Source organism: Dromaius novaehollandiae, chromosome 7 (genome assembly GCF_036370855.1).
Source record: "Dromaius novaehollandiae isolate bDroNov1 chromosome 7, bDroNov1.hap1, whole genome shotgun sequence".
NCBI lineage: Eukaryota > Metazoa > Chordata > Aves > Casuariiformes > Dromaiidae > Dromaius > Dromaius novaehollandiae.
Window position 1 is genome coordinate 37,121,790 of NC_088104.1, and position 14,423 is coordinate 37,136,212.

General features: G+C 46.0%; 1 protein-coding gene across 1 annotated transcript in view; it reads left to right on the plus strand.

The window, feature by feature from the left end:
• CDK15 (cyclin dependent kinase 15) overlaps positions 1-14,203 on the plus strand; it is a 42,868-nt gene extending 28,665 nt beyond the window's left edge. Inside the window, exons 10-13 of the mRNA XM_026109939.2 lie at positions 2,637-2,685; positions 5,336-5,475; positions 10,746-10,883; positions 13,404-14,203. Coding sequence (XP_025965724.2) covers positions 2,637-2,685; positions 5,336-5,475; positions 10,746-10,855 — 299 coding nt within the window. The 3' untranslated portion in view covers positions 10,856-10,883; positions 13,404-14,203. The remainder of the gene's footprint in view (positions 1-2,636; positions 2,686-5,335; positions 5,476-10,745; positions 10,884-13,403) is intronic.
• The last annotated feature ends 220 nt before the right edge of the window (positions 14,204-14,423 follow it).

The window sequence follows — 14,423 nt, forward strand, 5'->3', positions numbered from 1 at the left end:
CATACAAAAAAATGTTATGCCTTTCCAAACTGTTTTTAAAATTGTTTTGCTTCTATTCTTCCTGGAAACATTAAGTCTCTACTCAATATGCACAAGTTATTTCTACAAATCTATTAAAGTTGAGGGGGAAAAATGAAGGAAGGAGGATCCAGCGAAAATGTTAACAAGGATCCAAGAGGAATCTGCTGCCAGAGTTAATCTCAGTGATTGATTTGGGAGGGAGCTATTCGAGATACTAATATATTAAACCACATATATCTGAGCTCTAGCACCATGAATCCCATCTCAGATAGTATCGTCATTCACTGCTTTAGCAGTTACTGTAGGATTTGGGTATAGGAACATACTTCAATTGTGAACTGTTACTCACACTGTGATACAACTGACAGGTTTAACAACCTGCTTGCCTAGCTTAATGGTGAAAGATTGTTGCTGAAAAGGTTAAGTGCTGAAAGTTTAGTCATTTGTACCTTTTCAAACTGGCTGTGCATCAAGCCAGACAGGAGTGACCGAGTCCCAGCGCCTGGCTTGCTGCTGCCTGGTGCTCCAGGAACGGCTGCACCCATGGGAAGGCAGAGGGACTCGCTGCCGCGGGGATGCCAGTGCAGCCCTGGCCTGGAGGCTATTCTGCAGCACCCTTCCCACCTCTTCCCCGTGGCCAGAGCACCTTTTATCTCAGCTGTCACGAATGGCGCTCAAGAGACTGTACCGGGGTATAAATTACAGCTTTCTGCTGCTCTCTAACCTGCACAGGGCCTCCAACCCCCTCCAGAAAGCAGCCTCAAACATCCTTCCAGCTCCCTGACACCTTGACTCAACTGAAGCCATCTTCCCTAGCTTTAAAGAAAATGCCTTGAAGCTCCGGGCTGCATTAAGTCTCCTACAGCTGCCTTGGTGAGGCTAGTGGTGGAGCCGTCGGTCTCTGCTCTCCCGGCTGGGCTTGCCCCCCCCCCCCCCCCACGCCTCCCCCAACATCCTGCAGAAAGCAAGCAAGGAGTCAGGGAGAAACAGAGGGAGCCTGGGCACCCCCTGACAAGAACAGGCCAGGCAAGTGGCAGGACTAGTTGGTCCTGCCTTGGGGGAGAGAGAGGTGAGAGCGCCTCTAGAGATGTCTGTGAGGCCCTTTCTGTAAGTGCTGGAGAAAAACAGCTGAGAGCTCTGGCACACTGATCTTTGGCAGCGATCTGGATATGTCATACCGAGTTGTGTGTCTTTGGATTTCCTCCTACTGTTGGTGTTTCCATCAGGCCTGAAGAAATAGTTGATCTGGTACCATATGGATCTTCTCTATCCATTCCGTATGTTTGTGTTTTGTTATAAAACCAGGATCTGACAATGCTAGTGAGTGGGACATTATTCCCAAGCCAGGGGGATTGGTATCAGAGAACTACCTGTCAGTTTATTCATACTTCTGGCCAGGCTTCCTAAAAAAATTAGCCCATCATTCACATCATCATCATCTCTCTCTCTGCTTCCCTTCCTCTCTCCAACAACTTTGGTGCCTACTGATTGATCAAACAAATGTCTTGAAATGTTGATGTTGCACAAGCTGTTGTACTCTGACAGGTTTTATGGGAAAAGGTGGGGAGGTGGAAGACAGATGCTCTGGGAAGGAGTCTGTTTCAGGGAATGAGTATGCTGAACTACCTCACATTATGCGCTGCCTTGCAGCTGCAGAAGATCTGACATGAAGAATTATCATTAGGGCTTTGGTGTTCACATAGCTTTACGGGTACCATATCTCCTTTACCACCCATGAACCCCATTTATAATTTTGCAAAGGGTAAAGTCCACACAACAGGGAAAACTCAGAGGTAAGCCCTGAACAGGGCTAGCCTTCTGTGAGGTTCAGCTTATGTCCCATTGCCTAGAAATTTCCCTATGGTTTGCAAGAAAATGTCTCTGTTAATCAGCTGTAAGGGGAGTCTTCCAGGCTCATGCCATTATATTTTTATCTAAGCTCGAGCAAATTCATCTTTTATAAGAAAACATTTCAAGAATTTACTCCTCTACATCTTCCATAATGTTTAGAAACGTGTCCTTTAAAAACATCAACAACAACATGCCCTTCCCAAACCTGCAAAGTCTGCAAAGATCCAGTCTGGTAGCGGTGTTTGAACCAAAAGTACAAAGCATGTCATTTTTAGTGAGGGAATGACAGGGATCCAAGAGCCTTTGCTCTCCCGCCAGCCTTTCAGTCAGATCCCTGCAGAAAAGCCCTCTAATGCCTATATGGGAGTACCTGAACCTCAGCAGCCCCTTGGCAAACAGAGACAATCCCTGGGGTTCAGGCCTGCAAAGCTCTTTCTGCTTCCTTAGAGTGAAGGCTTTGGAGACTGATACTGCTTTTATTGAAGACACAGTGAAGACTCCCACGGACTAAAACGTAATAGAAGCAGGCCCAAGGCCGATACTCACAGATGTGTGAAAAGAGAGGGTTACAGAACAGGAACAGCCTTATTAATAACATCAATGCTGGTACTCATGTCCTATAGGAATAATGTATATTTATAAATACTAAGATGACAGATTCTATAGGGCCCTTTGAAATTCTGAGCACGTTTTTGTAAAGGCTCAAAGAATGGTTGTTGGCTTGATTTTTGTTTAATCCTGTGATTGCATATTAAACTTTCTAGAATTGGTTGTTTCCAGGAGACCTCAGAGACTCCGAATGATCTATGACAGGTAAGCTACCTATAACTGCAGTGTCAAAATGGCCTCTGGGTTTACTTGTTTCTTTATGCCATCATTTAACTTGAAATGAGCTCTTTTGGCAAGTTCAGAAAGAGCGCGGTGGTTCTGTCGTAGTAAGCAGATCTCATGTCAGTTAAGCCACGGAGTCTGAGCAGAGGTAAGCACAGAGTGGGTTTATTATCCTCGGAGGAGCAGTGATTATTCTCAGATAAGTAGTGACTCAGTGACATTGTGTGTAGCTTTTTGAGGTGCACGGTCTGATTCGAAAGGTCATGCTTTCCCAGGCCTCTTGCGCAGGCTGAGACGGACTTTGCACTGTCCCAGTTTTCATTTCTAGAAACAGACTGTAAGAACATTGCTCAAAAGCGTTAAGGAGGACACACTAGGACAGCATTTATACAAGACCATGAAATAATCTTGTGATTAGTTAGGATGGGAAAATTCACATTCTTCAGTGGCCAAAGGCTACAAGACTGTGCAAGGGCTGTGACTAAATATCTCAGCCTGAGCAGGCACACCAACACCTCCCAGTCACTCTCCAGTGTGCTGAGAAGGGAGTGGCTTTCAAGCATATATATTTATATATGTATATGTACATATGTGTATATGTATATGTGTGTTTATGTATGTATACATGCATACATACATATATACGTACATACATATCTGCAAAAGAAATTTATAATCAGGCAAAGCACCCTGACCTAGCTCAGAGAGCCTTTACAATAGAGTCCCCCCGCCCAAGACTGCTTTTGAGGAGGCTCTGTCACACTACAGGCTTTACAGATATGTACAAAAAGACTAATCATCCCCGGGGTTTCTCCTCAGGATTATGTTCATATACAAGTCAAGAAGCAAATGTTCTTTGAAGGACGTAACCACATTTTCATTACTGTTGTTCATTATCTGTCCAGTTCACGGCTTTGGAGCCAGCCCAGCTCGGAGGGAAGCGCGTTCCCCTTCAGAGCTGGCTTTCCCAGACTCTGGGCTGAACTGCTGAACAAACAGGCTGCAGTTTTCATCAGAGCACAGGTTGCTGCAATGCCAGCCACTGTCACACACATCTTCGGAAACGCACAAAGCTCAGCACGTCCTAAGCCCAGATAACACCGGCCCTAGAAGAGAACAGGCCCTCTCTCATTCTGAACAAAGAAATAACTATATTCCTTGAAACCCTGCCATATCACGCTGCTGCTTTTTGGCCATAATCCCTTGCCAGGCTGCACTACAGCTCCGTACTGATGGGCTGGTGCAGCGCCTCTGCAGCCGAGCCGTGTTTCAGAGTCCCTGCGGCAGCACGGCCGAACTGCCGCGTTAGCACGCTCAGCTCTCGAGAAGGCGAGAGCTGCGCCGCCCCGCTCAGCCACGGCTCTCCACGGCGGTTGAGAGACCCAAGGGAGCTCTGTGCAGAGCTGGGCCGCCGGCAGGATGCCTGCAGCGATGGTGGGAAGCGCGGAACCATGGCGCTGCCTGGAGTGGGAGCCTGCGGGAGCGGCGGCCGAGCAGGCAGAGCCTCTGCAGCGCGACCCTGCCATTGCAGCGGCAGCCTGCGGCTCAGCTCGAGCAAGCAGCCTCCGGCCGGATGCTTCGGCTCCCGGTGCCGGCTCCTGCCCCCCGAGCCCGCAGGGGCGCAGGCCGTTTTGCCGGAGGTGAGAATGCAGCAGTCACCTACCACAGCGAGGCCGCATACCTTTTACAAAGCTGTGTTTCTTAGGGTCTCTCCTTTTTTTTCCTAACATTTTATCTCCTCAAAACAAAAAAGCCAGTATGTCAGATGTCCTGTGCAGCAGCGTAAAGGTCGGGGGTGGCAGGGAGGGGGATCCGGGTGCCACGATGTCACTTGGCGGGGAAGCACCGGGGGGCAGAGAGGAAGCACAGCGGGGCCGGCTCCGCTGGGCCTCCCGATGCTGAAACGTGATCAGAGCAAACAAACAAAGTAAAAGCTGTAAATCTAAGTGACTATTTTTATTTGTTTGCTTGTTGGTTTGTTTTCTCCCTTCCACTTCCTTGTCCCCAGCTGCTTTCTCCTCTAGGAGGCAGGCACTTGGCACTAGGATTTGCTGGGCATGCAGCGTGTGTGTCTCACATTTATTTTAAACACTCATCCTGAGAAACAGATTCGTCTCAGTGAATCCCCAACACATTTACAACTCAGCTGCGCTCCTGGTACAAGGGTAGCGAATGGAGAAAGGGTATTTTGTTTAGTTTCTTAATTTTGACCTCCAGTCTGCTCAGCAGGTTAATTAGGTTATTTTGTGCACTTGCACTTCTCCCTGTAAATCCATAACACTAACCTCTGATATTCAAGTTATGGTATGTGTAGCATAATCCTCCCAGTAATCCACAGTAGCATTTTCCCTTTCATTCATGACCTTCTCTTTACAAAACAACAATTTATCTTCAAATTTCCTCTGAAAAGATAAGTCTGAGCTGAAATGGATGTACACACTGCAACTTGATCAAGCTCACATGGAAAAGCAAATGTCCTGGGAAACCAGCGTATCTGGGGTGGGTTTACTCAAATCCCCTGTGTCCCTCCACTGTCTCTGTCTCAAGCTCTGGAAAGGGCTGGATCTAGCTGGGGTTCCAGCTTGCCGGCTTGTGCTCATTGCTTGTGCGATTTTTTCTCCCGTTTTTCCAGGCTGAGCAGGGTGCCAGCAGCGGAGGATTTGGCCTCCAGAATGCTGACAGCCTTCCCTCGGGGGCGCATCTCTGCGCAAGACGCGCTTGTTCATCCCTTCTTCAGCCCTCTGCCTCCACAGCTACATCAGGTTCCTGCAGGTAAGTTAACCCTTGATTTCCTCTCAGCAAGAAAGAGCTATTTAGAGGTTTCTGACATCTACCTGGACACCTCTTTTCTGTGGTCCCCCCACAGCCCCAAGTAAGCTGCAAAGTTTATATCCTGTTGCAAATTACACAGCTCATTTTTCTGTTTTCTTTCACTTGACCATTGTGTTAATAATAGAAGGGGACCACAGTCCCTTTACAACGCTACGGTGTATATGCCTTGACGGGCACCTGGTTTCTCCCCCAGCCTGTACGCCAGGAGCCCAGAGGCTTTTCCTGGGGCTGGGGCACGCTGCGTGTTCAGGCTGGCTCCCATCGGTCCCTCCTGACGTCTGGGGCTCCCAGCTGCCCCGCACAAAGTGCTGGCCCTCATCCCCTGGGCCGCCCCTCCTGCTCCCTGGTGACGCTGGGAGGCAACGGCTGTTCCTCCCACCCTGTCGCACTCGTTCTCCCTCAGTATTACCTGCATTTTCTTCTTCCCTTTGCTGCTCTCTTTAAGCCCGCAGCCACATACACACAGCACACACACATCTGCCTGACGATGAACGTAGGGTCTGTCAGGCTCCGGGTCCCGTCCCGCAGGAGGAAAAGCTCTCCCCTATCGGGTACCGGGCCAAGCAGCGCCAGCATCCTCCCCTGTCTCCTGGGCACCAGCCATGCTACTTCGTTGTGTTTTTTTAGATAGGGGCAATTAAGAAGAAACCTTCTTGGACCGTGTTGTCAAGCTGTTTGAAAACTTAATTTCCAGCTTCTCTGACATATCCCAAATGGAGGAGCAGCCAGCTAGCGTCTCTCCCAAACCGCCACCCCTCTGAAGGTGCTCTGTGTGCGTGTGCATGTGCATGAGTGAGAGACATCTGCATTCCTTTTCTGTTCACCCAGCCACAGAGCACAAATCTACTTTGACACTTTTAGAAAAATGAAAAGATGGAATCTCGCAGGAGCCTGCCTGTGCCGGGGGGGGAGGAGGGGAGCACTCACAGCAGGAGGGAAGTTGACTTTTCTTTATACATATAGGGTTTTTTCCATGCAGAGTTTAAATTATGCCTGATAAAAGGAGTTTCGTGGATGTTTCAGTTCTTTCAAACCCTCCTGGCTTCCTCCCAATTAAATGAGGTTTGTCAAAGCCACAGGGCTCTGCTGCTGCCGGAGAGGCGGACAAGCACTTCCCGCAGTGACATCTCCAATCCCCAAGGGAGAAGATGAAAGTGTCAGTGCCAAGAGAAAGAGAGAGAGTGTGGAAAAAAACAGGTACAGAGACAGACAGTGTGAGAGAAAGGGAGAGAGTGAGGAGAAATAGAAGGAATGAGAAAACAGATTGGCATAATGTGTCAATCTCTCCGACACATTTCCAGAGAGGGGAGAGATTCATTTCACCTGGGTTTATCCACCACCCCATATTTATTATCCCCTACATCGCAACGAGAAGTACCTTGTGGACAGGAAACTACATGGCGTTATCATAGCAACCAATGTGTTGGGAGCAGAATGAAAGTGCATAGGGCTGAGACAAGTACAGTATGATCATGCAAGATCATATTCATGAGTGACTCACTAGGCCTGTAAAAATTAGGCGATTCTGAATAATTCTCCATGTAGCCATCCCTACTGCCATAATCATGTAGGACATTTTTTCTCCGGTGTCATTTTGGTATCGCATTGCTTTGGAATTTAACTGCATCATTTTAAAATTCTGGTTGCTATGATAACACAGTGCAGATTTGAAATATATTCTGTTCCTACTTTGTTCTGGAGGATGCTGGCTATTAGTTCCCATCCTCTGAAGGAGCAAGTTAGAGCAGAAGGGCAAAGAATTAACTGGAGATGAAAGGTGAAAGGAAGAGGGGGGTGATCTCAAGGTGTGAGAGAGTAAGTAGGAAACAACACCTGAAAAAATAAAAGGTTCCCATAAGAAATTATTTTCTATTTTTATAAAATCATTGTAGCCAGAACTGTCCTTTTCATAAGTTGCTGTGACAAGTTGGAAGCCAGAGAAAACTTTTCAAAGGTCAATTCCCTGGGAAAAAATAATTGGGGAAATCAGTGTTTCAAAGAAAAGAATGCCTCTAAATAGCATCTTTCTGATTATGGAGGGGAATGCTAACGGCTAGATACTGGCTGCTGCCCCCAGGAATGGGGAGAGGGAGCAGGGGGCTCTTCGCTTCCTGGTGGTTGACTCGAGCAGAGGGGAACAGGACGCTCTTGCTTATGCTCACCTGGATGCAAAGTGCTGGGAAAAAGAGTAACGCATGCTGGAGGAAAGGAAGGCTCTCTGCGCCCTGAGAGAGGCCGGTCCACAGAGGCACGTCTCCTGCAGCTGCTTGCTCTTGCCTCTCTAGCACTAGCAAGGGCTGCCAAGGCCCAGGTTCAAATACTGCTTGCAGTCTGGGTAGGCCTTAATTCTGTACATGCCACCAGCATCTCTGCATATGGCAAAGGAGAGGAGCAGTAGTCTGGGGGCAGCAGCGGTAGTGTCCCTTCATAGAACAGGAGCATTTACTACCTTTCTCTGCCCTGTGCCAATCCTGAGACAATAATCTTTGTGCAATGCAGCCCTGCACTACAGCAGCTCTGATAAAACTTCAGTCTAGCCCTTTGCTGCCTGCTAAGGCAGAATGTTTTCTGTCCAATTAATCACTTCTGGAAGAAAGCTGTGATCCTTGAATCAAGAAAGCAAGAGCTGCGCTCTCAACTCCATGTCAGTTCTGAAGTGCAAAGGGCCCTCTGAGAAGGTATCTCACTCTGCCAGAGGGCAGACACAGTAACTAACAATTGCCGCTTATTATTCTTAGTTATAAATGTAGTTTCTTTTCCATCTCTTTTGCCCTCAAATGCTTTAGAGTAGGCTCACTGGTGGGGAGCATGAGCAGTGTAATTTAGCTGTTGGCACCAGGAGGCTCCCACAGAAAATGTCCTGCGAGAACAGCTCTGGCCAGCAAGCTGCAGGACAACCCCAAGACATGGGTGGGGCAGGGAGGCCTTTGCTGGCACCGTGTATCATATCCCCACTGTACTAAATGTCCAGGCGCAGTAGAGACCTTTCTTACAGCTCAGGAGACATTCAAACCTAGGCATAGCATCAGGGTAGCTTTTGGTCATCAAGACCAATTTATGCACCATGAGGAGGATTTAGTTGTTGCATGGATCTGATCCTGACTTTGGCTAGGAGGGACTTGCTCCTTTTGGGTGCAGGTAGTCTCTAGTTATCACTTCCCTGCAACAGTTCAAAACCAGTGTGCCAGGTGGTGATGACGCTGCACCGTGTCTCCTAAAAATTCCTGCTATTCAGCTTTTCAGAGACAAGGAGGACAGGGGAGTCTTGGTGTTAGCAGAGCACTGTCATTTTAATCCTTGTTGCCTCTAAACTTATGCAAAGCAAGTGTAGGCAATGAGGAGGTTATGACTGCAAGCCTGAAGTCCCATTACTATTGGGATCAGCCAGCGCTGGTAGATGTTATCACAGGACACATATAAAAAGGAGGTGGCTTTCATGGACATCTTGTTTGGGTTGGCTGCTTTCCTTCGGTTCTCCTACATAGCTGAAAGGTTTATACACTCACATTTTTTGGCTTCTGTGATTTGCCCACCTCTGTATACAGAAAATGGATATCTGCTATTGAAAATCAGATACAGACACCCACAGTGTGAAGTTCCCACCAGGTGTATGAATCTGGTTTGTAATGTGCCTTGATAAGGGAATAAATCAAAGTTGGTGTTGAGCAGCAAATCAACTGATTATTACTCCTGAAGCAGAAGCAGTCCTTTCTGTGAGGTGACAGAGCCGATCTTCACTTAACTCAGGCAAAACTACCCTCGCTTCACCAGACCTGATTTCCACAGTGGTGGCAAATTTGCTTGTGTAAATACTGGAAGGACACGGAGCCTTTGCATTACATCATTAAGCCACCACTTTCGCCACTCTAGGAAAGAGCCACTGCAATATCACAGCAGGAGCAGTGTGCCATGAGCGCAGGCCTCTGGAGGTGTCGCCTCACCTAAGCTCTTGCCTGGGTGCTGGCCTGGAGCAGACGTTGTGCTTGCAGGAGCTGGGCCCACAGGACGAAGGGGAAGGTGGGAAGAGAAGGCAAGTTTCCTTTGCTCGTTCCCCAGCTCAAGCTCTTGCAAAAGCACAACTGGCACAGAGTTTGGCCCACATGACTTGTGGAAACAAAGTCCTACAGACATGGATCAAATGCTCTGAATCCCTTGATCTCAGGCCAGAGAATCTCTATAATGGTCCTATTGTTCTGGGAGATGAACTGCTCTTTTGGGGAGTGCTGTTCATACCCTTCAAGGAGACAGACTCTATCACATCAGAGGTTAGCAGACATTTTTCCCTATTTTGTCTCATTGCAAAATTATATCTGAGGCTTCTTTAGCTTCCACTTTCCCTTTAAGACTCTTAGATGCAAATCTAAGATGATTTAGTTGTCTTGTTTGCTGTGAAAGACAGCCAGACTGGAACTTCCCATCCTTAGGTGCACTTCTGCCTTCACCCAGTTATCAGCAGAAAAGAGCAAATGGGGATGCAGAGATCAGATTTCTAAGGCACAAAAGTTAAAGCTAAGTTTGAGACGGTGACAGCAAACAGCCATGAGCCTAGGAACTCAATTAGCCTGAAAGACAACTATCTCATTATCTTTCCTAAAATGATATAAATACATAAGAATATAAAAATTTAAAATAAACTCTCTCTTTATTGACTGTCTAGATGACTGAATTTCACTGCTCAATTTCTTTAAACACCCACTTTAGTATTTATTTATTCTAAGCATGAAGCAGCTACGATAATTAGACTGTCAGATTTGGTAAGTTAATGAGGAGTCACTGGAGTGGAAGGTTTTGCATTTGTGAGATTGCTGAAGGAGAGAAGCTCTGTGCCTTCGCTCTATCTCTTTTTTCTTTTGCTTTTTTTCCCCCTCCACTGGGTGGGAAGGAGAGAGCTTGGCAGTGCACAGATCCATTTGAATCCTTTTGATTAGCGGGTTGCATTCCCACCACTGTTCTACCAAATAATGTTTTGCTGGTTGCTCCAAGAAAAAGAAAAAGAAAAAAGAAAAGAAACCATAGATTGGATTTCTAGAGAAGGGAGCCTAGATTAAAGAAATCCTCTTCCAAAAAAATCAGAGGGAGTGGAACTGTGAGAAATAAGATCCTGAATTAGTTTATATGGTGGGTAATGTCACAGGAGACTATTAGGAAAATAGCACAGTGAAGGAAAAGGACCATTTTACAGCTCTTTCTTTAACCTGGTTTCTCCACAGGACAGTCAGTGCTCACAGTCCCAGCAGTGAGGTTGCAACCTGAAATCTGTGACCTGTTTGCTTCTTACCAGAAAGGCCATCTCTCAAGAAGTTCAAGCAAGTTTTGGTAGAAACCAGGAACGGTCGAGTGCCTCTTTGGTAAGCATATGGTTGCCACCATCAAAGCTGATGCCATTACCCTGAGCACACAAATTCCTTGCGCATTAAAGCTGGGAGAACAGAACAGGTACCCAGGGCTGGATCACCATATCCCAGGCTGTGGGCAAAATGGGAAATCTTCTCACATTCAGAAAGAAGAGTTCAGTAAGCCAATGGCCCCCAATGCACAATGCACAGTGGCATCATTGTGTGTGGGGGGGTTGTTTTGTCATATTCCCAAATGTCAGTCCAGTGCGCTTTCCTCTGATGCCTCTCCATTTAAAATATTGTTTCATTTCCACCTTGCTTAAGCTGACCAGATTACTTTGTTTGCTTTTGTCCATGTCGGTTAAGTTCACATTTTATAGCTTACTTGTACGGATTTCACACACGACAGAATTTTCTCATTGAAGTACCAGAAATGGCAAAGAGCTCTACTCATTTGAAGGGGGCCTAGTCACAATGGAGGTTATGGCAATACGTATAGTCCTCCATTGGAGGGATGAAGCCATAGCTTCTCCTTTCTTGGGTTTGTCCCATGTCATAACATCCTGCCATAGTGAGCCACTGATCTGGAAACTGGAGTTTATCATTGGAGACTTTTTTCCTTAGGACTCCAAATGCTGTTGTTGTTTGAAGCAGACACTGGCCATTTCTGATATGATTTGGGTTACCCTGCTACAGGTCATGTTCTGTTTTCAACTATATCTCCATAACACCGGGCTAACTGCAGGAAATTGAGTTGTTTTGTGTTAGATCGGCCTAATGTTATGATAATATCTGCTTCCTATGCATGTGCCAAAACCTGAGCAGAGCTAGGCAAAATCATCTTATTTCATAACATCCTTGGTTTTATTGTATCTGCATTATAGTAAGAGATACTTTAGAATGATACTCCAGCATCAATATTCTTGATCTTCTTGTTTTGTTACAGAAGACCTCCATTACCAAAAGATCACCTAAAATCACTGCTATTGAAAGAAATTACAGAAAAATAGCTTTTTATTCATCCCTTCTCTTTGTTTATTTTGTGCATTTGTCAGCAGCATGTGTCCAGTCAGTGTCATTGGCTGGGTCTATGCTAGACAACAGCAGGCAGACAGGACAGCCCCAAGTCCTTTTGAGAAGGACCTGACATTGCCAGCCTCGTGGCCAGATTGGGTTTTGGAGGTAGCCTGAACTCATTCCCTGTTCACCTGCTCAGCTAAGTGCAGACACCACGGCTGTTCCCTCTGTGAGATCAGAGAGGAACTAATCCTGCCAGCAAACACGTGGCTGTCTGTTCCACTAAGGCTTCTGGGACAACTCACTTCAGTAGGGCACTCGTTTGGCCAGTTTTACCTGATTTTGTGCGTATTTCACAGAGATGTAATTTAAAATAGTGAAATCATGAAAACAGTAGAAAACTCTTAAATTACTGGGTTTTTTATATTAACCTGGCTTCCAAGTGATTGTGTCCCTTTTTTCTAAGCTGCTTACAGAACATATTAAACAAGCTTAAATGTCAACTCAAGTTTTCTTCCATGGGTAATTACAGGAAGACATTCTATAAGTGAAGGTGTTTGGATTATTAAAATCTTTTTTTTTTTCAAGAAAGGCATCTGGATTCAGACATGCAAGCAAGGTCATAAATGTAGCAGGAATTTCTTTGTCATTTTAATAGGCTACCAATGGAAAGCGGGGGGTTCTGTGTGCTTTTTCAAATCTATCAGAGGTAGATTGGCATCTAAAGCACAACAGTCTCACGCTGGCACAGGAGGGAATGGAATTTCCTGGGAACATAATGAAATTGGCCAGCCTTCTTTCACTGGCCAACATGAATTAAGTTACAAAGATAGACAGAACCAAGAAAACTAAACATACCAAGCTCAACCATGAATCCATGGGCCCTGAGCCACACTGCGTGGGACAGAACATCATCACAGTCTCCCACTTGTTCTCCTGATTTCAGGAAGGGTACACATAGTGCCAAATGTCTATCCCAGGGTGATATACCCTCCAGTCCAACACACCATCCATTTTCCACCCTGTTCAACCTCCTTCCATCTACCGGCTGAGGAGGAACCTATGGATCAGTGGAATCTGCTTCCTTTCTCATGCTGCCTCTCAAAATGCAGATAAACAATGCAGTCCCCCTTATGTGTATCTGCTACTGTACTAGCTAACTGTAGCTGGATCTACAGAAAGATTAGAGCTTGTTTTATACCAGCTGTTAACTAGCAAAGTAACTGAAGTCACTAGCCCTGCAGAATATTTAGAATTAGGATTTATTTTTCCTTTTGATTCAGGGATTTAGGCCATAGATTTTTATCCTAACGTAATTCCTTTGTAACAGGGGCAGATTCTCCCCTCCATTGCACCAAGGACCTTTGAAATAGCTCTTGAGATTGATGAAATGAAGTAAAATCTTTTTGGGTTTAAAACACAGGCAGAGTCTGGTCCAGGGAGCTTTATTTTTAAAAGTCACCTTTCAGTGGAAGAGAACAAAACTGTGCAGCTGTCCTGCCTTTTGTTTTTCAGAAAGCAGTGTCAGAAAGATTGACTTGGCAATGAAGATGTAACAGCACAGACTGGACGTTGGTCCTGCAGAATAAACTCAGCCATGTGTCACTTAATAGAGAGATCCCTGGACCAGAAGATCGATGTACAAACAGGACAGATGGGGAGTGACAATTGAAAGAATGTAGAGGCTGATCCAAGGCTTACAGAGAACTGTCATTCCTGGGGTTTGCCTACAATCTCCTTCAACAAAAGAGCTCCTGAGGGAAGGAGGGGATTAGTGAAAAGTTGAGTGAAGTCTCCAGGGAAGATGGTTTCTTGGATAAAGTTGTCAACAGGAATTGTTTAAGACTATTTGTTATAATTTCCTAGAGGGAGCTTCTGCCATTACTAACAGGATTACCAGCATACTGGTTCCACACCAGCAGAGCATTAGACATGTGCATTGCAGACTGGCTGCTTAGAGCTGAATTCAGAGGTCTTCTTATCCTGGGTCCCAAATGCGTGCAGGTGTTGATGAGCAGAGGGGAGATGGAAAAGAATTAAGATGAACCAAACACAGGCCATTTTTGGTCCAGCTGTTGCAGAGAGCACTGGCACACTGAGTTACCAGGGTGTTTTAATCCCCTTGATCTCAGGGCTGCTGACAGGCTATGAGAAGGAAAACTAGTCTGAGGTGAGTGCTGATCAGGATACATGGACAAGTCACTGAGAGCTTTTTTCCCAGCTACAAGTACTCTGAAATTTCTCACAGGATTCTTCCTGTAAAAATATGGAAGTAGTAATATAATAATAATATAATAATAAGCAAGTACTCACTGTGTTCATATTCTAGTCTGCTTGGTTTCAGTTATCTGAGATGTCTTTTCCTGACCTCTGGAACATCAGAAACAGGAAGATTCAGTGTAACTTCACAGTAGTTCTGGGAGAAAAAAGGAAGACAAAGAGAAATAGTCAAGGGGCAGGCATGCAAACCTTCCTGAATACATCTTACTCATCTAAGTAGTGTCACTGGCAAGACTGGGAGAACTTCTCTGAGCA